Source organism: Hetaerina americana, unplaced genomic scaffold (genome assembly GCF_022747635.1).
Source record: "Hetaerina americana unplaced genomic scaffold, ioHetAmer1.1.p SCAF_14, whole genome shotgun sequence".
Classification (NCBI taxonomy): domain Eukaryota; kingdom Metazoa; phylum Arthropoda; class Insecta; order Odonata; family Calopterygidae; genus Hetaerina; species Hetaerina americana.
In genome coordinates, this window is record NW_027286514.1 from 5,184,481 (window position 1) to 5,208,337 (window position 23,857).

General features: G+C 37.8%; 1 protein-coding gene and 1 non-coding gene across 2 annotated transcripts in view; one reads left to right on the plus strand and one right to left on the minus strand.

Annotated features, from left to right (window-relative positions):
• Positions 1 to 414: 414 nt before the first annotated feature.
• Positions 415 to 23,857, minus strand: part of Trim9 (E3 ubiquitin-protein ligase Trim9) — a 195,908-nt gene continuing 172,465 nt past the window's right edge. Inside the window, exons 6-10 of the mRNA XM_071583583.1 lie at positions 12,238 to 12,377; positions 6,365 to 6,503; positions 4,728 to 4,955; positions 1,961 to 2,133; positions 415 to 1,252 (exon numbers count right to left, since the gene is read on the minus strand). Of these exons, the coding sequence (XP_071439684.1) occupies positions 1,133 to 1,252; positions 1,961 to 2,133; positions 4,728 to 4,955; positions 6,365 to 6,503; positions 12,238 to 12,377 (800 nt within the window). The 3' untranslated portion in view covers positions 415 to 1,132. The remainder of the gene's footprint in view (positions 1,253 to 1,960; positions 2,134 to 4,727; positions 4,956 to 6,364; positions 6,504 to 12,237; positions 12,378 to 23,857) is intronic.
• TRNAS-GGA (transfer RNA serine (anticodon GGA)) lies at positions 4,047 to 4,119 on the plus strand. Its single transcript has one exon. It is a non-coding gene; the product is annotated as a tRNA-Ser (tRNA).

Here is a 23,857-nt window from a genome sequence, read left to right on the forward strand (position 1 = left end):
CTCCATGCATGAACATATTTGACATGTGGATGTTTTAATCCTTTTGCTGGTTCTTTGCCTTGTTCTCTTTCTATGTCAGTGGTGAGCTGCTGCTGATAATTTTTCAGCACAAAGAATGATTCTCTGGAGTACCAATGTGAAGTTTTTCTGAGCTTTAGAATGTATCCTTATCAAATTAATCAATCTCATTTTGTGTCTACATCCGAATGTGACTTTGGGCATTAAAAAATACACGCACTGGGCCAAATTTGCCGTCATTTCACAAGGCAGCAATTTTCTTGTCTTATCGAAGGGCAATTGCATGTGATACATCATTCAGCTGCAGGTGAAAATATCTTCATCTCTTGCTTGTCCCTGAAGTCTCATCTGAAAGAATGCATGTTCACTTTTTACTTATTCAAATGACGGTTGACTGAATTTTCCAATGATTATTTATTATTGAATCAAATATACAAATTTACAATAAGAAAATGATGTATTGAAAAAAATTACTCAAGGAGCATACTCCTTTTAAATATGTTTTCATTTAAAAAGGAAAATATAAACCATTTTTTAGCTTGATGTAGGAGTTGAGGAGGGAGGTACATTGAAATAAACAAAGGGCACACAACTGTCCTAACTAACAACTTTCTAAAATGGTCCTTCAAAAAGAGCAAGTTACATGAGACCAAATTACATCAATTATAGACCTTAGGCTGCTCAACTAAAACAAAATGACACACCATTACAATTCAATCCCAGCATGGATATTTTTTTACATTTAGAGGTTGTACAACAAAACATGTATCTTTAGTGTATTATGTATATACATAAAATGTCATTTTGATAAGAATGATATTTATTCCTTTGCAGTGAGTTACTGAAATTTCTAAATAAGCTCATAGTGATTACAAGGGGGACTTTCACATATTCATGCTTTCAAGATTTCGATAAAAATGTATGCAATTTTTTTTTCTGAGGTACATTAAATGGAAAAGGATATGTACAAATGGGATCCCTCACTCATCCATAAATTTCTATTAAATCGAGCAATATGTTTTCGGGGGAGACATGGTCTATGCATTGAAGAAGTTCATTTCTCTCCCCCGGAACTACCATCATCTCTTGCTAGTTTTGGCTTCCCATTCAAAATTCAGCTCTCATCACTGTCCGATGGAGGGTCAAGGGCAGTGTGTAATGTAACGGAGACACCTCGATTCAGGCTGACAGCCGGGTAGAAGACACCATAAAGATCCCTGAATGCGATTGGACCCTGAAATTGAAAGAAGTACATTTAGAGGATTAGAGTCACATAAATGTGGCTAGAACACTGAATCAATTGAGAAAATATCATGTTCCATCAATATAATATGTCTCTCTCAATGTATAGTACCCATTTTAACAGTGACATACTCATAGGATAATGATTATTAAACTAAGATGTGGGCCTCCGATCAGAACAACTAAAGACAATTTACAAATTAAAGACATTATCCCTTCATCACCCAGGAAATTTTGTAAATGTCTCATTTAGCAAATTCAAAATAAACATTAAGGTTGCACCATATTTTATTTATTTCTATTATTTATTTGTAATATATATACATACATATATACATTTATATATTTATTCATATTATGATTTTGGCCTGTATCCATTACGGTAATATGTGTATTAGCTGTTAATTGTTAGTTGGACACATAAAGTAAAATGTCACTTCTTTTCAAAAAGAAGATAGCATTACTGCAAAACATATATGAGAAATAACAAACAATATCTTAACATGATATGAATGGTGGATGCACCAAATGTCGGTGCCTTTATGATATCAATATTCTGTGTGCTGAGAAATTAAACCACATTTTAGAGCATGAAACATTCAAAACCAAATATTCATTCAGGATCATTATAAAAATAGTTCTTAGGAAGGATTTCTTTCTGGTTGTAGCTAATTCAATTATTTATAAAAAGGTAAATTACCTGTGGTTCTTCATTGACATAGAATGAGAGGGTGTGGCGGTCAAGATCTAGCAGGACTCCAACTGTGGAGCCAGCAGTTATTCCTCCCTCAGTCCTCTGCTCATGAACACTGCCATGCATGAACCATGACCTCTGTCGATCAATGTACATGCACCAACCTTTATCATCTTTGCCTGAAAAAATAAATGAAGAGCCGTTTCATCTCTACATGAAATGATTGTCATATGGATTCGGAATAATAACACGGGGTAAAGACTAAGAACAGTGGAAAATCACAGATAACAGAGAAGGCAAATCAGTGCATTAGTATCAGTGTATTAGTATGTATATGTAAATAAATAAATAAATAAATAAATATATATATATATATATATATATATATATATATATATATATATATATATATATATATATATATATATACATACATACACACATACTAATACACTATTATATTCACATCTTAATTGGCTAAGCCGGAATTGATGCGTAGCAACATAATTCATTTACAGAAAACAATATATCATTTTTTAATAAGTTGAACAGATTTTTCTTGAAAATAGTTACTTTTGTTTCATATTTGATTTCATGGAGAAGTTTATTGAATAACCTTAAGCCCATTGCTTTGGGCCAGTATTGCGTGTTCTGACAAATGGCCAGTGCAGGTCATTGCAGGTCCTTGTATAGTGACTATGGCAATCGTGGTTGGACTTGTACAGAGAGATGTTGCCCTATGCATGCAAGATGGCATTAAATACCTGTATATATATGCAAGGTACTGGTAATAAACCAAGTCTTTTGAAGAGAGTTTTACATGGTGCATCGCAATGAGCATTGCACATAGTATGTATAATCCTCTTTTGGATTTTGAAGATTACCGTATTTTCCCATCAATAATGCTCACCTTATGTATAACGCACACCCAGAACTTTGTAGTTATCATGAATTTGTATAGATACCACGTGCCCAGGGCTTCATAATTATCTTGAACACGTATAGATGTCGCGTATCTGTATATGCATATATATATTTGGATTTTTTCAATTTTCACTACATAACGCGCGCGTTATCGATGGGAAAATACAGTATGCCCACATGGGGATAGGAACCCCAGAAGAGGATAATAAAAGTAACACGAGAATAAAGTACCCCAGAGTAAATTGATAGAGAGACCTCTAATTTTACTGAATATATAATATTTTTAATGAGGTAGCATAGGAAACTTAACTTTCTAGGTAATTTGAAAATGTGTTCCTTCCAAGACATGTTTCTATGCAAGATAACTCCCAGGTATTGGGATTTTGGGGAATGCTTGCTCCTCCTATACTTACTGAGATACTCACTAAATAAAGTATGAATGTACTTTTGTTATATAGACAGGGTTACCACTCATTTCTGCTCTTATTCCAAGTTCCAAGTTTTCAGACCAAATATCATTTCTCTCTATATCTTTTTGTATATTTAACCAAAAGTAAATTTTGCCAAAAATACACCATCTTATTACTGGCATCTATTCTCAGTATTATTTATATTCAATTTGTTAAGATAGATTTTAGATGGACACAGACACTAAAATCATAATAGTGCAACTGTACATTTTCTTTCCTTTCCTAATAAAACAACCTGACATCCAAAGCTACAATAAGCCCTTCTTCAATTCAGTTTACTTCCTTCATCTCTTCAACCTGTCCAACATACCCATCATACTCTTCAGTCATTGACGGCCATCTTTCTATCTTATTATCCCATTTACTTTTGAAATGATCTGCATCCATCTTTCCTGCCTCCTTTTGATTTATCCCAACAACCAGCTCTCCTCCCCTACCACACCTAGTACTCTCTCATTTGTTTTCCTTTCTGCGCACTCCAAATTTCATCAATTTGGCCCAAAGGACTACTGAGATATGTAAATCCTTCAACCAACTCAAGTTTATGATATTCTATTATATTTATTCAGCTTTTCTCTTCCTTGAAAACTGTATAACCTTTATTTACGAATATGAATGCCTGTGACATTGTATGTACGGCATTTCGTCACAACATCTAGTTCCTTTAAAAGCCCCAAAATTTCAGAGTTTAAGAGGACGCCTCGGTAGCTTAATTGGTTAAAGCACTCGACCGGATATTGAGGGCTCTGGGTTCGAATCCCAGTCAAGGCGAATGATTTTTACACTCTGAAATTGCTGCATTGATATACATTTACCTCATCTCACACGTATACACTGACTTTCCCATGTACTCAGCTATGCTTTCAACCCCTTGGCCAACTGACAAACTGAAGGTTGATCATCTACAAACCTTAACGATTAAATGAATTGTGGACTGACTTATTCCTTTCTCCAGGTTATTCACTCTCTCTTCTCATCCCTATTAGATGCTACTAAACACATACGTTAAAAAGCACCAATACACAATGGAAGAAGGTATCATTCCAGAATTAGGAACATGCATAAGATAAGTCTCGGGAATCTTTCCCACGTGAAAAGTTTGACGAAGAATTAATGTTGCAATTTCCACATATAACATTTTTCCCCATGATCATGGTTTCATGGCCTCATTGACATGCAACATCATTAGGTAATTAACATCACCTGATGTTGATTACCTGATGCCTTTGAACACAAAATTAAAATGAAATGTTAATACTTCTTAAAACTTTCTCAGGAACATGTACTTATTTTTTGTAGCTTTGAATATGTTTAAGCATAACAATTCCATCAAACTAATCCACAATCCCATCAAGTGAACACAGAAGAGAGAAACTCACCAAGCATTTGTTCTTTGTTCACATCTAGGCGGGCTATACCGAAACTAGGGTCAGCATCAGCATCATAGCGGTCCACTGAGAATTCCCAATAATGAACACCTCGTGAGAAGCCAACAGCGGCAAGGGCCACTCGGTGCTCATAGCCATCGCAGGAGACAGTTGCACTGTCATCACCAGAAAAGCGAAGCTCTGGAGGGCAGAGGCAGGGATCAAAGGAAAACCAAGCAACTGAAAAATAAACACATCCACAGATTTAATTATCACACATCAGGAAATATCGAGGGTTTTACCAATTGAAGAAGCTTGTGACTATTTTGAGCAAAGTGCCTGTTGAATACCATTAATAGATGAGAATCCTCCGTACATGCCCATTTTCCTTTTAACTTTAATTCAAGGAAGAATCTAATATGTGTCAGGTTCATTTAGAAGAATTTTTTATTTTCTCATCTACTATTTTACCAATTCTAGCAATGATAAAAATTTTTGTGGAGTTATTGTTATTTCACTCAGTTACTACCTTAATCCATTACCTTAAACTTCCTTCATCATCATTTTATTTTTAAATTAAAGCATTTATGAAATCACTGATATTGGTAATTTAGAACATGTTCTTCCCCAGGGAAGTTTTTATGAATTAATGTTATATATTAATTATTAATTAAATATGACTTATAATAACTTAGATATGTGCCATGTAAGGCACAAGATTATATTTTCACAGCACACCAGACCCTTAGCAAGATGGAACATGGCCTGGCACAGAGCAATTTAACTAATAGAAACATGCAGCAATATTTTTGATCATCTATCAAACTCCAAACTTATCAGAACATCCTTATATACTTTAGAAGAATGAACAATTAACACAGTTGGAGTATTTAAGGATAAGAATTACTTAAACCATTACAGAGAGAAAAGAGCAATTAAATGCCAAAACATTTTGACATATGCATATAGTTTTGCAGTAGGTAGCATTTTTTTTATTGAAAGAAAATAACAAATCAGAGAATTCATTATTCCAATTTTCTTGAGCATTCATGTTCCATCTAATTAGTACGTAAAATAATCTGTATAATAATGGAATGAGAAATTGACAAAAGATAAATTTAAACATTTAAGATAGATAATTAAGATTCTTTGTATACTTGCACTGCTTTAAACTGCCATTAGTAGACTCTGTTTTCAATAAATGAAAAACTGTGATGAATTGAAATCACGAATCTATGGCTTAAGAGATTTTTCATTTTTTATTTGAACTCATTTGATTTATAAATGATACATTTAGGGAAAGGTGTTCTAAAAAAGTCATCATTTAAACTATTATCTTTTAAGTCTGAAATTCACTTTCAATTGGCAGCATCCAATTATTTTATTCTTTAATTTTAAAAATTAAACTTAAAAATAAGTATTCAAAGTCCAAACAATCCAACAAAGCAGTAAAAGTGATAAGACTGATAGGACAGGTGAAATGGGGCGTAGGATATTAGGAGCAGAGGACAACTTGAGTGTTAGACTAGAAGCATTTTATGCTCTACAGAAGTATTTCAGAAATTGGTAAATACACGTAAGTAGCTTGCTGGGGACTTCCTCAAGACCCAACTCAGCATGGTGGAATAATTATAATTATAAACGCCTACCTTCTGCAGTCTGCAGGCCAATGCATTCACTATACTCCCCTTCTCCTGTGCTGTTGAATGCTTTGACGCGAGCATTGTAAACTGAGTTGAAGTGGAGGCCGTCAACGGTACAGATGGTCTCCTTGCCACAGTAGACCTCCTGTTAACAATCAAACAAATTGAGTTTCAAATAAGGCAGAAAGAAAAAAATATACATGTTTACATGCACTACTCCATCCACTTAATATATCAAAGAATGATGATTGATACATGCCTTCTTCTTCAAGCTGGCTCATTCAATGCACTCAAAAGTTAAAGATACCGATTTATTATTATTTTTTGTATTCAATCCACTAAATTAGGTTATAGATGGACACAAACTATACGATTATACATTCCCTTGCCTCTCCTATCAACCAACCTGGCATCCAAACATGCACTCTGCAATTCCACATACTTTCTTCCCCCCTTGATTCCCTCTGCCCCACTACTATTCCTTCCTTGCCCGCCTTACATTCTCCCCTCTATCACAGTGTTCCACATCTCATTGCCAATCAAAATGCTCTGCATCCATCTTCTCTGCCTCCTTTAGATTTCTCCATCACCCCCTACCATGCATAGCACTTCCTAGCTTGTTTTTCTTTCAAAGATACCAATGACACTGTTTTAAAAATTGCAGCATAAAAATCTGAGCGTGAATAAGAAATCAGAAGAAAATAAAATAAGATCTGGTGCTTTCCCAGTAGATTTCATGAAGGCCCTCTCAGTTCTTCCACCAAATGAGAGTCTTCATCCTGACCTACGTTATGATGCCCAAATTGAGGAACACAACATCTGCTAGAATATATTTAGCTCAGCTTTAAGTCATTAGCTCCTAAATTTAGATTTGAACTAATCTGATGTAATACTGAAATAAACTACCACTTAGGATCAACTGTTGGGAACTCTTTGGCACTATTCAAACCGTTTTAATTGTTTATAAATCCATTCAATTGGTTTGGGATTGTAGGTTGGTTATCATATTGATTCTCTTTCTTAATGTGAGCTCAGGAAATCTTCATTTCATAACCCTTTAGTCTAATCAGCACTATTATTTTCATTGCTTAGATACACTGCTCTGCTCATATGCTATCTTGTATTCTTTCAGACCACTTAGCTGAATGCAAATAAAAAAATGTGACCTATGCACTAATTGACAGAAATTACTCATTCTCAAGATTACACTTTATTTATACCACCTATTTTTGACCTTAAAATAATACCGTATTCAAGTGCAACACACAAGTGTATTTTATATCAATTAGGAAATCAGGCTGTGAAAATGCAGAATAGTCGCAAAATGTGTAACAAAAAGTTATTTCTACCAACCATGACTAATTTCCACAAAAGTTATTGCTATGCCAGTTGGGTTTATGCTTAGCTATAATGGAATTATAGCTTTCATTTATTAACAGTGAGCCTAATGTAGAGTGATGACTATATATATCAAAATCAGAATGAGCTTCTCCCGTAGTTGAGTGATCTTTTTGGGTACTAAATCTTCCTGAGAAACCATAGTTAGCACATGCCCCAATGAGCTTAGTGTGTGATTTCTGCCCACAACTATCAAACCAACCATAGGGCGTTTGAATACTTAGGTTGGAGGGACTTGTAAATATTCAATTTATAAATCTCATGACACGAAATGAGTATGAAATTTAAATTTACAATATACAAGTGCGCTTCGGAAGGACGGACTCACCCCATATGAATATTTGAAAAAGAGAAAATTAAGCAAATTTAAGCATACAATTTGGCCGAGAAATGGCACCGGTTTTGGGAACTCCAAGCCCACGAGCCCTCACTTCTTGGAAGTGGAGCACCAGGGATCAGCACCCGCGGGGCTTAATCTCATACATTCCCCAGGAAAGCGATCCATGACGCTGTTGTTTCCCCTCATTCATCCTTAAAATATCAACCCTCCTCCACCCCCGCCACCCAATGATGATATCCACGTGAAGCGATGGAAAGAGGTAGGCAGGGCAGAAAAATGGGTGGGTGGGGGTGGGAAGGAGGTCGGAAGCGATTACTTAAAGGGCAAGACGGACCGGCATTATTATTAACCCGAATGAATTGGAGACCAAAAATTACGCGGCGCCACCAGCTTCCAGAGGATTGGAAGGGCGGGTGTCGGGGCGCCGGGAGTTCTCATAACATTCCAAAGTTCATAATGGGTAAACTTCTTCTCTTCATTCATTAGCGGAGCACATTTGGCCACTGTTTCCAGTAGGACGAGAGGGGGTTAGAGAGGGAGGGAGAGAGAGGCTACTAATTAGGGCATTTTACCGAGGCATTAATGTCCCGTCGCCAGATGAATGATAGTGGCTCGCGTGGATGAGGGGAGGGGTAAAGAGGAGCGAACACCTTAAAAGGCTTCGGGATCTCATGTTAGCAGCATCGCGGGGCATCATTAAGCAAAGGCGTCGGCTCGGAACATTCGGAGTTAATGCGCGGATGCTCCGAAAACATCGCCGTTTTCGGACGAGAAAAAAATCTGCGAACGGGTAGGCGGGAGAGAGAGAGAGAGTGAGAGACAGCCAGGTTTTGGTAGTTTGGAAATGAAAAATTCCGCCAGGTCTAACTTCAATGGACGTTGGAAAGGAGTTTTATAAGTTGATAATAAATGCCACCAGGAAATAAGAGAAATTACGACCTTTTTCTCCGAAATTCTATACTCGCGTCAACTGATTATTACTCTTTGCACTTCAATGCAACAATTTCAGAGCGTAAAAGTAATTCGCCTTGACCGGGATTCGAACCTCGATGCCCGTCCGAGTGCTTAAGCCAGTTAAGCTATCGAGGCGTCCTCTTACACTACGAAATTTTTTTTCGAATGGTTTTTACACTCTGAAATCGTTGCATTTAAATGCATATTAGCGAATGAATCCGTCAAAAGTTACTGCTGCCGTATCTACCGCATTTTCTTGGAACTTTTTGGACGTTGCGAGTTAAATTTCATGGAGAAAACAAGCGCGTCAAAAGACTACCGGTTACAAGGGAAATCACTCATAATTACGGTGGCTTCAAAACGACGAAATTTTGTATAAGCTGAGACCTTAGTGCATACATCTCCCGTGCTAGATTCTGAGAGCACAAGAGGGGAAGTGTTAACAAAGATTTTTTTTACTATCCCCCTCCCCGCTCAGACGATTGAATCGGCCTAGACTTCATAATTATTTTAAATTTATATTTACCTTGAGATAAGGCAATTAAAAAAAAGAAAACTCGTCGAGCGAATGAAAACTATTAAACGAGTGGACGTATTGAAATGTTAAGACTCTCGCTCAAATCAATGTAGTATTAGCGACTGTGCACACTTATTTCTGTCTGAAATGCAATTCAGACTTGGTGCGATACATGGCAATTGGAATTAAATTTGAAAAAATGCGTAGTAATACATTTTTGGGAAAGGAGTAATTCCCTCCCATTCAGTCACAAAGTGAAATAAACAGAAATCGCGAGGGTAGATTCCTTTAAATACTTGGGTGCAACAATTACTCACGATCTGTCCTGGGGATAGCACATACGGGAAATATGCGGTCGTGCTAATAAAAAATTGGGATTTGTAAAAAGAGTGCTAGGTAAATGTGACGAAAAAGTGAAGGAACGATGTTTTATTGCCCTAGTCAGGCCCCACCTAGAGTATGCTGCCAGTATATGGGATCCTCAAGAGATAAATTTGATTTCGGAATTGGATCGAGTTCAGCGGAGGGGGGCTGGATTTGTCAAAAATTGTTATGACCAACGCAGTAGCGTGACTATTTTGCTAGAAAATTTAGGCTGGGATTCCCTTACACAGCGGCGTTTAAAATATAGATTAAACTTATGAAAAACTTTTAAAGATGGGTCCTTTTCCGTTGACATCAAGAACATAATATGAACCCCAACGTATTACGGGCGGAGGGATCACGAATATAAGATTAGAGAGATTGACTGCAAGACAGACAGGTTTAAATGGTCATTTTTTCCAAGAACAATAAGAGACCAGAATGCTTGTAATCGAAATACCCCAGGAGCCGGCTCGACATAAAAAGTATTAACCTACAAGGTAGCGACTGCGCATGGTTATACGATTATATTTATATATATATTTTTTTTGCAGGTTCCCCTTACCTTTCCCCATCCATTTGAAAAACCTTAAGCCTTCATCCCTTACCCTTTCCTCCTGGTGCTGCACCCCTTGCCACACACCTCTTTGGTGGCTTGCAGGGTATTAATGTACATGTAGATTTCTACCTATTTCTCTTAATTCATATGGCTTAGAGATGATAGACATTGACATATTAATTTAATAATCACACACTCTTCCGTAATTATCAGGAAATTCCAGGTGTCCCTAATTTAGCGCATAGGGAATTTCTAGAAACACTAAAATAAAGCCAGCGCGCTCTATAGACAATAAGAATGATATACACCGAGTAAAATTTTGCTGGGATGGCAAAATGGATGAAAAAGTGGATATATTTTTGAACGAATTTTTTACTTTTTTTTGGTGACACACTTTGAAGCATTTTAGCTCGTTTAATGGCCTTGCCCACGTCGACGAATATGACTGTATAAAACGCGTCTTCAAGCTCATAATTCCGCGTCCGACAACGGACAGGAAACGCCTAAACATGATTAATGGAAAACATGCGCTTGATATGAATATGCTCGAGAGAACATCCCTTAGAAATCACCAAAAGGCATCATTACTTCAATTCATGACCCACAAATTTGAAAGCGTCTTCATCTTGCATCGCATACTTTTTTTCATGTCCCACAACATCGAATTTATTGAAACCGCTTCCGCTGTCGGCAATGAATCAACACTCTTGATTTATAGAAAAGGAGGTTTAATAATTTGGTATACGAGCACCATAAAATGCGAACATGCGATACAATAATAGTCAACAGAATGCTTTGGTGTGTGCCCCAGCAACAAAACTTTGGTAGTCAAACTGCAGCAAACGGGAGGGCTTGATGAGGTGCCGTAAACATGACAAGTTAATTACGAAATGTCAGCAAAGGAATTTCGGTTACGGGCCTACCGTACATCAGGACGGACGCTGTGAAAAGCAGTAATTTTGAACGGCCTTGCTGTGAAATTTACCACGAACGGCACGACGGTTATGACTCAAACACTGTATGCATGGGCACTGAACCAACGTAATGAAGAATGAACCAAAAATTTATCCGGAAGGTAGAAGGGTAAGCTACGGGCGCTAACGACAGGTCTTGAGTCTTTTCGGAAAAAGATGATGATTGCTTTAATTTTTGAGGAAAGGGACTTCAGAAAAGCTCTGTTCAAGCTAATCAGTGCCAACCAACTGCAGTTCTAAGGATTCAACACCATTGGTGTGACTTCGGCTACAAAACTTTAACAGACTCGAGACGAAAGACCTATGCGCTAAGCGACCTTTACTGTTTACTCTTAAAAATGTAAATTTCGGCATAAATCACTCTTTAAAATGGGAATAAATGATATAAACATTCTCTCCCATTGAGGAGAACACACTCGGAGCGACAATGGGGTTTCTGCGGTGACAACTGTGGAATCTGTAGGCTCTTAAGTGTTCAATAATAAAAATATACATCATCGAACATGATTGGAAAATGCATTATAAATCTTTGCCTCAGGGTTGCGTTTTTTGAAGATTTTCCCTGACCACATTCACTAGGACCAGAAAAAAACCACTTAAAATCTTCACTCCGACGACATTTTATGAATATTTCGCCTGGGACGTTTTTGTTTCACACGATTTTTAAATGAAATCGTGCCGTAGGTACTAGTTCTGTGCTCCATCATTCCACCCACACGCTCTCGCCTGACTCTCTCTGCATTGCGCGGCTTCCGCCAACAAGAGAGGACTCACCCGGAATTCTCCGCCACTACCGTCGTCCATCTCGAGGAGATATCCCTCGACGAAGGAGGTGGGCGGGGGCTGCCAGGCGATTGTCACGCTGTTGTTCTCCGCGCTGCATTCCTCGGGGATGATGGTCGGGGCTGCGGGCGCTGCGTGAGTGACGGCGAAGAGGAGGAAGAGGAGATACGTATGATTAATTCACGGTCGAGGAGAAGGGTTGAATCAGTCTCGGAGTGGGGAAGAAGACTCATTAATATGGGTGGCACTCTAGCGGAGGAGCGATGGGGTTGCGCTGAAAATGCCCCTCCCTCCCTTCACGGTTTGGGCAAGGAAGCGCACTTCAGAAGCCAACGCTGCTAAAATGGATGCAGTCGACTTACACTTCAGACCAGGGAACTGGCAGGGAGTGTGAGGCCACCAGACATTACAGTCTCCTTTAACTTCTCGCCGTGTTCTTTTCTACTAATGTAAATTATTATTAATTTACATTGATAGAAACTACTGACATAACATTGGTAGAAATTATTAAGCTTAAATATTTTCCTCTCTGTGTCGGCGTTAAACTTCAATGATTTATATATATATATATATATATATATATATATATATATATATATATATATATATATATATATACCTAATATAGCAAAATAACATTTAATTTAAGCTTGAGCGCCGACGAATAGGAGTAGACATTATTTACTGGAAGAGTAAAGGTAGGATTAATTTTGCATGAAAAATGAGGGACTTGATTATAAAAAAAAACTTTGATTTACTGTTTGTTTTAAAGCTGGTGATTAGGGCGCACGCAAATAAAATATTCTGAAAAGGAAAAGCAAAAAAAATAACGAGTTTTATGATACGCTATACCGAGGAGAGTAATTCAAAAGTTCTGGAATATCACCATATTGATTTTGTACGTATTTTGTCATTTAAGAGTGCGCGTTTCCATTTGAAACGGGAATCCCAAAAGAAAGGCTTCATTTCGTGACTTGGAGAAGGTTCTACAGAGGCCATTTCTTGAAGAAAAAACCTGTTAATATGGAATGAAATACATCATAACGATGATTCTCAAATCTCGCTATGGGAGTAACCGGAGAAGATAAGAGTTGAAAAAGCATTAAAAATTACTAAAATTGAACTAAAAAACACATTGAATGGTCACCACTTCGGAGAGAAACTTCTCTGAAACAATTCAAATGACAAAAAAATGGAGTTACGGTACAAAGTAACGAGTGAAACAATGCTGGAACAAATTACATTGGAATACTTTAAAAATTGAAACAGAACATGTTGAAATCTATAATACACACAATATGGGACGTGAAATATTAAAAACGTATATGATACGAGACACAAATACAGCACTTCTCATAATTAAGATACCACGTGTTATAAATGATACAATAGGAAACGAAATGAGAAAACACGACGGCATCGCATAACTCATAGTTAATCAAAGGTAGATTTAGGACTCTCAAACTAACAACAACTATCCTCAACATTTCTGAGAAACTTCATCTCGTTTCCCTTTACATTATTCTCTCGTTCTTCGTACCTTCAGCACGAAATAAAATTATTAACACATGCCACCTTTATGATGTAGTGCAACTGGCAATGAAGAATATGATGCGACGTAAGGTTTTGATATATTTTTCCACGATTTCGAAATTCCCTCAGATCCTACAAGTCCAGTCTCATATTCGACTGGTTTTGAAGATGTACGTCCACGTAACGCTTGCGTGCGTTCTGCATTAGAGTTTCGGCATTATTTGCTCAATATATTAACGTATATATTCAAAACTAACTAACAATGAGCGTGCTTATCTGGAACGCATTAAATAATTTTTGTTGTTTCCAAGTTTTATTACGTATCATCGTCGTGGATGACTCTTGGAAATAATGCGAACGAATCACGTTCAATTCTATAAATTAATTCAATCATCATAAAGGGAATGAAACAAAGGAATAGTGAGGGAGGCTATTACGCAATCATAACTTTTTGCCTACATTGTTTCACATGTAATTTTGTTTCCAATTCTACGCTAGGCGAATTCGCACTACCCCATATACTCCCTGAGTAGTTTCACTCAAAAAATTAAAACGGGCAGATTTACTCCAGAGAATTCTAATAATTATTCGTAGTCCTACTATTTGGCTTGTCGATTAAGATGCAGATGCACATTTAAGAGGAGAAAGAGAGAGATACGCTGGAAGGGGTAGGTTAAGAACGTCTTTATTCCCACAAATAATACGTGTTAGCGACAAAAACTTCCCGTTCCTAAGACAATCCCTTAAATAAGTCGTATTGCTTTCCACCAGTGTTGCGAACGTCCTCACTCAAACAGTTGAAAGCCTGAAGGATACGATGCATCTTAATCAGGGAGGCAAGAGGACGGAGCAACGGAGAACGGCTTGATAGTTTCATCGACATTCATCCAGAAAACATTTTCAAATAAAAAATCACAAAAATTCCGTCCCTTGGACTCATGATAATTGTAGGTGGAATTATAAAGAGCCGGTTAATCAAACACCATCACAACGCAGTTTTTTTCACTGAAACGAACTTATTTCAAGCTGATTAAATTATATTGGACGAATTTTGACTTAAAAGACTGTAGTAAACAACTATCCTAAAGGTGAAAATACGAATTTGCACTGAACCGTGTAAGGATTACGTTAGAGTATCATTTCACAAAAAAACGGTCATTTTTCCATTTGATATGGTAATTGACACTTAAGTTTGAAGCACGCAAGCAAAAGATCAAGTTTAATTTTCCCTCTAACCTCTGCAATTATCTTAAAGAACGGACACATAAACGTAATTAAATATAAGGTATTCATTAATGATAAAATCCTTATTGACCAATTGAAGTTTTTAAAATTTTCAATTAAAATAAAGTTCAGCGGTTGAAAATGCGGATGATACATTACTGAGGATTTGAACACCATCTCTCTAAAATCTCAAGAGATTAAATAGGGAAAATGACTGAACAAGCATCAACATTCCATCTCAATATTCTCCTTGAAATATGAACCTTAATTCTCATGGAACCGTCGTATTTTATTCCGCTTACTACCGCATCGCTTCAGTAATACATGCGTAGTAATGTGGCTCGCAGAACAAGTTATACTCCCAAAGGAATAAGCAAAATTCCGTTTTAAAAACGTTCTGCATTAAAAATTTAAATGGTTCAGTTAAATTGCAGGAATTTCTGAAACCATATGAATTCAACTCTTTATCTCATGAGTTACATTGGTATCCCTCTTCGAAATGCCATCATCACCTGAATGAAATTTCACGCCGAAAGTTAGATTCATTCCAATTCGTGAAAAAATATTTCATTCCATTAAATGCACAATAACAATGAAAATATGATGAAAGCGTACAGCTACAATGACATTTTAATTACAGAATAATGAGAAGGAGATTTTCAAATTTCTTATCCGTCCATTAACACGTCATTTCAATACACCGCAGTTAGTATTAGTTTTGTGGCAATTTGCACTCACACTTTTGAAACAAAAGTTGTTTAATGAGGGAAATGAAGTGTGAACTTATTTATCTATGAGTAATTAATTATAGAGACACCCTGTGTCATCAACATTATATGTGTACGTGGATAAGCAATATATTATAATCCAACCTAAAAGCTGGAAGAAATTTTAGCTCTCCAACACCAATAAACCAACCCATACATATTATTTAATTATAAACGCATATGAATAAAGCAGAGCATGCGAAAACTTACACCTTAATTCTACATTTCTCAGACAGTATCTATTTACTAAAAATAAAAATATTCATGCTGAAGACAAACTGGAAATCAATGTGAAAGCGCTATTATATTGTAACAAAGGTTTTCTCTAGGCACTTACCAGCACCCGCTACTTATTTCCTTGTTTTTTGTTTGTATTTGTGTGATTGACGGGTCCCTGGCAAAGGTGGAACCCTTTGTAAACCCTGAACAAGTGAGTACTTGTGAATCGCAAAGGTCCCCTGTTTCCGAACACACCCGAGTGATTGAGTAAATGAGCGAAAACGTATTTACATCCGTTTTATAATTTTGTATCATCTGTGTGATTGACAGGTTACTGGCATATGAAACCCTTGTAAACCCTGAACGAGTGAAATTCACAAAGGTCCAACACACTCGAGTGATTGAGTGGTTGTAAATTTCTTTTACTATTTATTAATTTTGCCTTTTTGTGTGTGAATGAGGTATATATGGGTCACTGTTTCCCAAACACACTTAAGTGACCTAGGGTGTGTTCCCTATCTTTCCCCTTACTTGCAACTTTGTTTTTACCTCCCCCCTTTACAAACTTGGAGCCAATCAAGTTTACGGTTTCGGCTATTTCGTTTTTCAACGCAAGGCTCTTCAGCTGTTCACGAGTGTGATGCGTAATGAAATACCACGGCACGGAATGACATCTCAGAAGAAAGGTTACGCCAATCAACACACCCAAGTTCCACTAATTATGCATAACCTATCGTCGCTCAAATGAGCTACATGACGCTCGGACGGCGCGAAAAGACTCTAGACACCAGGATCGAGCCTTGCTGAATCCCCTTTATTAAGACAGTGACTACGGGAAGAGAGGGGAAATTGCCGTGGTTACTTTGGCCATGTATATAGAATTAGGGCAATGAGACTATCCAGATAATTAGATACACTCCCATAGACGAGGGAAGAGTAACTTCATTTCCCCCTTTTATGAGAGACGTGGCAGTGAGGTAGGGAGGAAGCCGAGGACCCTGCGAAGGGACGCCCAACGTTACCAAAGGAAGCGTAATGGGTGAACCAAGGCAATTGCGTACGGCAAGTAACTTCGGGATTAGAGAGGGAAGGGGGCCGATTACACGGGGAGTGAAGGCACAAAGCTCGGGAATGGGCAGAGTTGGCGTCAAGTATTAAGTTTCCTCCAGTATTAGGGATTAACTTAAAGTGATGAGGAGGGGGAACCGCGAGACTAAGGAGACTAAGTTATGGCGATACCGCAACCGAGCCTTCTATTACCTAGCTTTGGACCTCAAGGCCACCCAATACGAATTTTTCTCCGGATAAGTAAGGTGGGCGCCGAATTTTTTTTTAAGATTGGCACCTGTCGCGGGGAATCGATAAACATTCGGAAGCAAAGTGTTATTATACGTATTTATAGTTCACAGTTAAGGAGAGGGCACGCCCTAAAACAATAAGATAAGCTTAGATAATCAATCGAAATGGATCTATCGAGCGCCGACGAATCCGTTTAAGAGAAAAGACGAGATAAGGTCATTGCTCATATTAAAAAATGCTGAAATTCATAAATATCACATTTTTCGTTCCCCTGACGAAATTACGAATCAAATCGGTAGAAAATTGGATTTCCCGTTGGGTGGAAAAACTGAAAAGTGTGCTTTGGCGATTTTAAGCACGGCTTGTTTCAATTTCCAGGCATCGCGATAGATATTTTTATGCAATATTTTCGACTTCAATTTCAATAAAGCCGAAATTCTATTTATAAAATATGAGGACGGTACTTAAAAACGAGACAGCACTGCAAAAAAGGATGACAGCATGTAGAAAGGCTATCTACTTTTAAAAAGAATATAAAAATAATTTATAAATATACCATTTTCGCTTTATCCAATAATTATTTTTTCATGGCAAAACCTTGATTAATTTATCCAATATTTTATTTACTTTGATCAAAATTGAAATCTTAAAAAATATTATGAAATCTATACAATACATAAAAATCACGGGATAAATATCTATTTAATATATAAATCCATATTTATTATTTTTTCTCAAAAGATGGATTTAATTTTATTTGACTATTATTGTATAACATATGTTTTATATTAAATAAGAGGTAATACCCAGATGGGCGAGGATCTAGGCAGTACCGCAACCCGCCTCGGCAACCCAGGCTTCGCCCGTGACCTCATCAATTTTTTTCGAAATCGCAGTATTTATCAACGTCCAACTAGCTGCAGTAGACCTAAATAGCACCAAGAATGTAATTTTGGAAAGGTTATAAAAATATTCATCAATAATTGAGTACTTTAGTACTCTTCGATATCCCCTGGTCATTTAAGGATCCGGGGTAAATTATCTTACTTTTAAATATCTGCCTACGCAGTAATTCTGAGAAATATATTTTGATCGTGAGTTATACTAGGGAAAGAAAGAAGATCAAATGGTACGATAAAAAACATTGTTATTTAAACTAAATTATTCCTTTTGGTGAAAAAAATGAATCTTTCCAAATTTATATTTATTTGAATGAATTTAGAGCCTATTCTGAATTATATTCTGAATATATTCTGAATTATATTCTGAATTATAAAGTAAGTATTTAATATACAAAGAGTCAAGTTACACTATTTTAAGAATAGAGGAGTTCAAGTTTTGCCATCTTCACTTTAAGTGGTAGTCATATTCGCGTTTAGTACTCTCAATTTCCTACTCGGCGACCTGAAACAAACCGAAATCAACTCTTCGCGAGTGGGAGACACCAAGCGAGGCCCTTGGAATGCGATCCGCAGTGAGTTATCCCTTTCGGTTCTCGGATTCCGTCGCCAGGGTGAGGCAACTCCTATAGGGTGCTCATTGATGCCAATTTTGGCTCGTTGAACCCAGCGTGAAATGGGGAAACGCCTGGCTCGTACATTGCTCTTTCCTTATCACAACATGACCCTCGCCCCATTTCACGTTTTGCGGTAATTGAAGATCTGGATCCTAGGAATAATCAAATGCTTACTCAGCGGTCTTTCAGAATAGAAAAATGTTGAAATTTTTAAGGATAAACATAAGGCTTAAAGAGTTTAAGACTTCTTTTTTATAGATCTGTAAAAAAATACGTTAGCATATTGTTTTCGTCCTTTGACAAGAACGGTGGATATAGTGTAGATATTAACAACGCACAGCACTTGACCGGAAGCATGCCGCAGCTAAGCGTAGTCATGAAGTTTCGACCTAAAAACATTGAACATTAACCCTGAAACCTTCTCCAACAAATGGTGCCACACAAATTATTGTCGTTCCATCAGTGACGCGCGCTTTTGTTTGTATGCTAATGCTATAAGGATAATTATTAAATTTCAATTCATATTTTACATTTATTCTTTCTTTCCACATGATTTGATGCGTTGTGCGGGCGTATGATTGTTCATAAATTAAGTCACTTTGACTTTTATTTTGCTGTTTACGTTAACGACGCCATATAATTTACGATATGACGGGGGATAATCGATAACGGACATCTTCAAATGATCATGATTTGGTCAAATAATTATGTGTTTTGAGTCAGATGTTTAGCATTTAATATATTCAATCAATTTCAATCAAATTAAATCAAAAATCAATAGATATAGTGATATGATACATTTCTTGCCTAGCCAAATGGACTCTGAATCATGAGGAGAATCATATACTTCGTCATCTTTAAAACATAACATTTTTGCTGTTTATTTACGAGGTAGAAAATCATGCATAATATCTTTGTGTATTCCTGTTGCAAACTAAAAAATTTCTTCTCCTGATATTCATGTTTTCTTATCTGAGATGGGCCAGGAATTGACATCCCCCCTCGTAAATACTTTCAAGGTACCTCACGGACGGGCGTCCACTCAGACGCCGGTCTTCTCCGTGAAGCAACGACACCCTCAAGCGCTGCTCATGAATGTCCCCTCTAGGGATGGGGCAGGAGAAAATAATGAGCGAACCTAACCAAACGGATTCCACCTGCCCTCGGGGACCACGTAAATACGCCTTCGTGCTCAGGGACGAAAGGAAAAGACTGAGGGGTCACACGAGGTCAGGGGGTGTTACAAGTGCCTCGATGCAAATTATCCTTCTCCTGCTTCATTCATTTTTCTCACTTCCATTGCTGATGAAGCGGAGAAAATTAAAAAAGTCTGAAAATTCTTCCCTTCCAATAGTTTCCGAGTAATAGGTGGATTGACGTCGCAGTTCCTTTGTAGAAGGAACGGACCGAAGTCTTATGACGTCATAATAATCGTGTCGCTAGGGAAATGACTCTGTCATCCCGCGCCGGTCCCTGTCCAAAAGATTAACTGTCGTTTCGAGAGTTCCCTACATGGCCGCATACAAACTATATGAAGTACGTGATGGTTGCCGAGTTGGCCTTTGCTGAAGATTCCGGCTGTTTCCTCCTTCTCGCATACGCCATACAGAATACGAGGTCTGTCCGGAAGGTATCCAGCCATACAATATTTTGAGAAAAATAGCCTACCTAGAACAATGAGGCCTTAGTCCCCTTCGAAGTGCTCCCCTTGGGACCTCACACACGTATCCCATCGTCTCTTCCACTTTTCAAAACAATCGGGAAAGTCCTTTTTCGGAATGGTCAGTAGCTACCTCGCCGGATTCTCTTTTTATCTCGTCAACGTCAAGAATTTCGTGCTGCAGTTGCGGGAGACTTACTCCAAGCCGCAAACGATGACCCAGGAGGTTTTCTTAAAAAAACGTCATAATTGGAGATGTGTTGTGGGTCTACGGCTATGGCCCTGAAACAAAAAACCAGCCTTCCCAATAATCGGTTGACGAGATAATGGAGATGCAGACACCCAAGGGGAGTACTTCGAGGTGGACTTTCAGGGGACATTGTTCCAGAGAGGTTATAACTCTCATAATATTGCACGGCTGTATAGTTCTGGACAAACCTTGTTCATATTAGCTCATGCACTAAAACGGGATGACAACAGTCTATGATGCTCATTGCAGCATTCATAACACAATCCAACCCATGCAGCACAGCACCAAATGGTGCATACCCGAAACGGTGGACTAAAATAGACGTATTACACCATCTGCGATGGAAAGGGCATCGATTAAAAGCAAACTCAGTGACGTTTAAAATTTTTTCTCATCACTAATTGAAACTTATCTGTTGGCATTTCATATTTCACGCTAAAATGGATAAATAATTATTGAATTTTATTCACCGGACGTATTTGGACATTCGCCTGTCTTATCCTATCCTTATTCTGCGTCTCTCAAGGGGCGAAGATTTTGCGAATTTCCCATGTGGAAGGCAGGACTCTTTAAGACCGCGAAACTTTGGGTTAGCAGGCGATCACGTAAATCCACCAGCCTAACCCGGGGGAAAATCAATTTTCGCGCAATCACTTTCGTCATTACCTTCTATTATTCCAATAGAATAACGGGCGTAAAACTGTTCCAATTGGCACGTTAATGACCAATCCCGGTGGCTAACACGAAATACACACGGCATGGAAGTTTTGTTGAAACGAATTTTATTATTCCGGACGCACTGCGAGACAGGGATTAAAACCTACTGGGAAACATAGCAAACCATAATTGCACCGCCAGTACGGAGAGGGAAAGAGACGGGTATTTTATCCTAAAAACGCTTCGTTTATCTAGTAGCAGTTGTAACAGTAGATATCAGAGGAGGCGACCAACAGCAGAGGTCATTTGGGCCAGAAGGGATAGGTGGGTTATATGGTTGGGGCAGGATGTTTCAGGGAATGGAGGAAGGGGGGAGAGAAACCCAGCGTCGGCATACTCTTAGCGAAAGTCGCCAAGGGGTCCGCAGTTTAACGTCCCATCCGACAGATGGTGCAGTCGCCTCAAGTGCTCTACACAAAGCACCCCAAGTAGGAATTGGGATCCCACTGAAAAATCTCAACACCGCCTGGATTTGAACCCGGCCCTCGGGGTAGGAAGCCAGTGCCTTAGCCACCGCACCATCCCAATCCCCTTGTAAATTCGAACTACACGACATTCACACCCCCCCGTCTTTGTGGATGTTTTCCTGCGTGGATTTTTACTAGGGTCTTTATGTCTGAACTCCCAGGTTTTTCCCACAAAATTACTTCTTGTGCTCATCTCTTTCTCTTCATGATATATATATATATATATGAATATATATATATATATATATATATATATATATATATATATATATATATATACATATATATAGATGATTTCGTCGAAGTAAAACACGGAAGTGTTGAATAACAAACTTGGACAGCAACAAACAATATGAGAACACATAAAAAGATCACTCACACGTTATTTCTTGATTATTTCGACGGAATTCAGCTCCGTATTCATCGGAAGAAATAGAAGTAACCATTACTTCTATTGATTCGATTATTTCTATTTCTTCCGATGAAGACGGAGCTGAATTCCGTCGAAATGATCAAGAAATAACGTGTGAGTGATCTTTTTATGAGTTCTTATATTATATATATATATATATATATATATATATATATATATATATATATATATATTTTTTTATATATAACAAGCAATATAGAAACATAAAAAGATCACTCACACGTTATCTTTTCATGTTTTTCAATATTGTTTGTTGCGGTCCAATTCATTATTCGGCACTTCCGTTACGTCGAAGAAATCATCTATATATATATATATATATATATATATATATATATATATATATATATATATATATATATATATATATATATATATATATACATACATATGTGAATTTACCTTTCTTTTCTTTTTTTAATATCGCTTTTTAATAACTCTTATTATTTTTGTTGCCATGTATTTTACGATAGGTTAAATGGAAGAAGGGACCTTATAGTCTCAATTTCGCCCGAATGAGGACGTCTATCTATTGCCCAAGACGCAAGTCTTAGTGCTAAAGTAATCGTACATTCATTGCTAACAATCAATAAACATGACGGGAAGAGCACTTCTAGGCATCTCTCCTCTCATTGTACTCATACACTTCTATGAATAGAGGTAAGCATTCAAATTTAACAAAGTGAATACTGCAAGAGGCAACAGAGTCCCGTAAAGGGATCTTCTTCTAACACGACCCATAAAACAACCGCTGAACTTTGATTGCTGTGACTACGCGAGATGACTACTGGGGACAATATGACTGTTTGGTGTGACGGGAACGAATGAGCGGAATCATAAAGGGAGCGAGTGCATCGTGCAAGTGAGGCAGATTGATGAACTTGGTCGATCTCACGGGTTGGAAAAGGATGTGGCGGCCGGGGAAGAGACGACAATCTGGATGTATTTCAATTACGCCAAGGCGATTTTGACGCGGCACGCTGAAATTCATTACTCGAGCCGAGTTGAATAACATCTGCGGTTCCTGCCTACATGGGCAACTAATGTGATGGTGTTAAATGCGTTTAAAGGCCGTACGTCGGGGAAACGCAATCGCTGGAATGTCTCTCCGTTCACTCAATAATTTCGATGATCGATTCGCCGCACTACAATTCACAATCCAGTATTGTATTCGCCATCCCCTTAAATTTAACGAGTGCATGTAAAAGACGGGAATCGACGGGTTCTTTCAGTTTTGATGATCATTTAATAGCCCCGTTGCCGAGAGTCAATTTGATTTCCTCAGTACTCCCATTACAGTCGTGGGAAGCGACGTATATATTGGCTAACGCCAGGCTACCCATAAACCATTTGAGGCTTACTAAACCAAAGTCATCATGTGGGAAGGCTGATTTGATAAGTCAGTGCGAAGCTTGTGTTACATTTACATCACCCCATCGCCAGTGGTCCCCTACAAATCCATTCCGTCCTGAAAATCACGCAAAATGAAGTCGACTTTGAGGCGGCTTCATGCGAACTTTAAACCA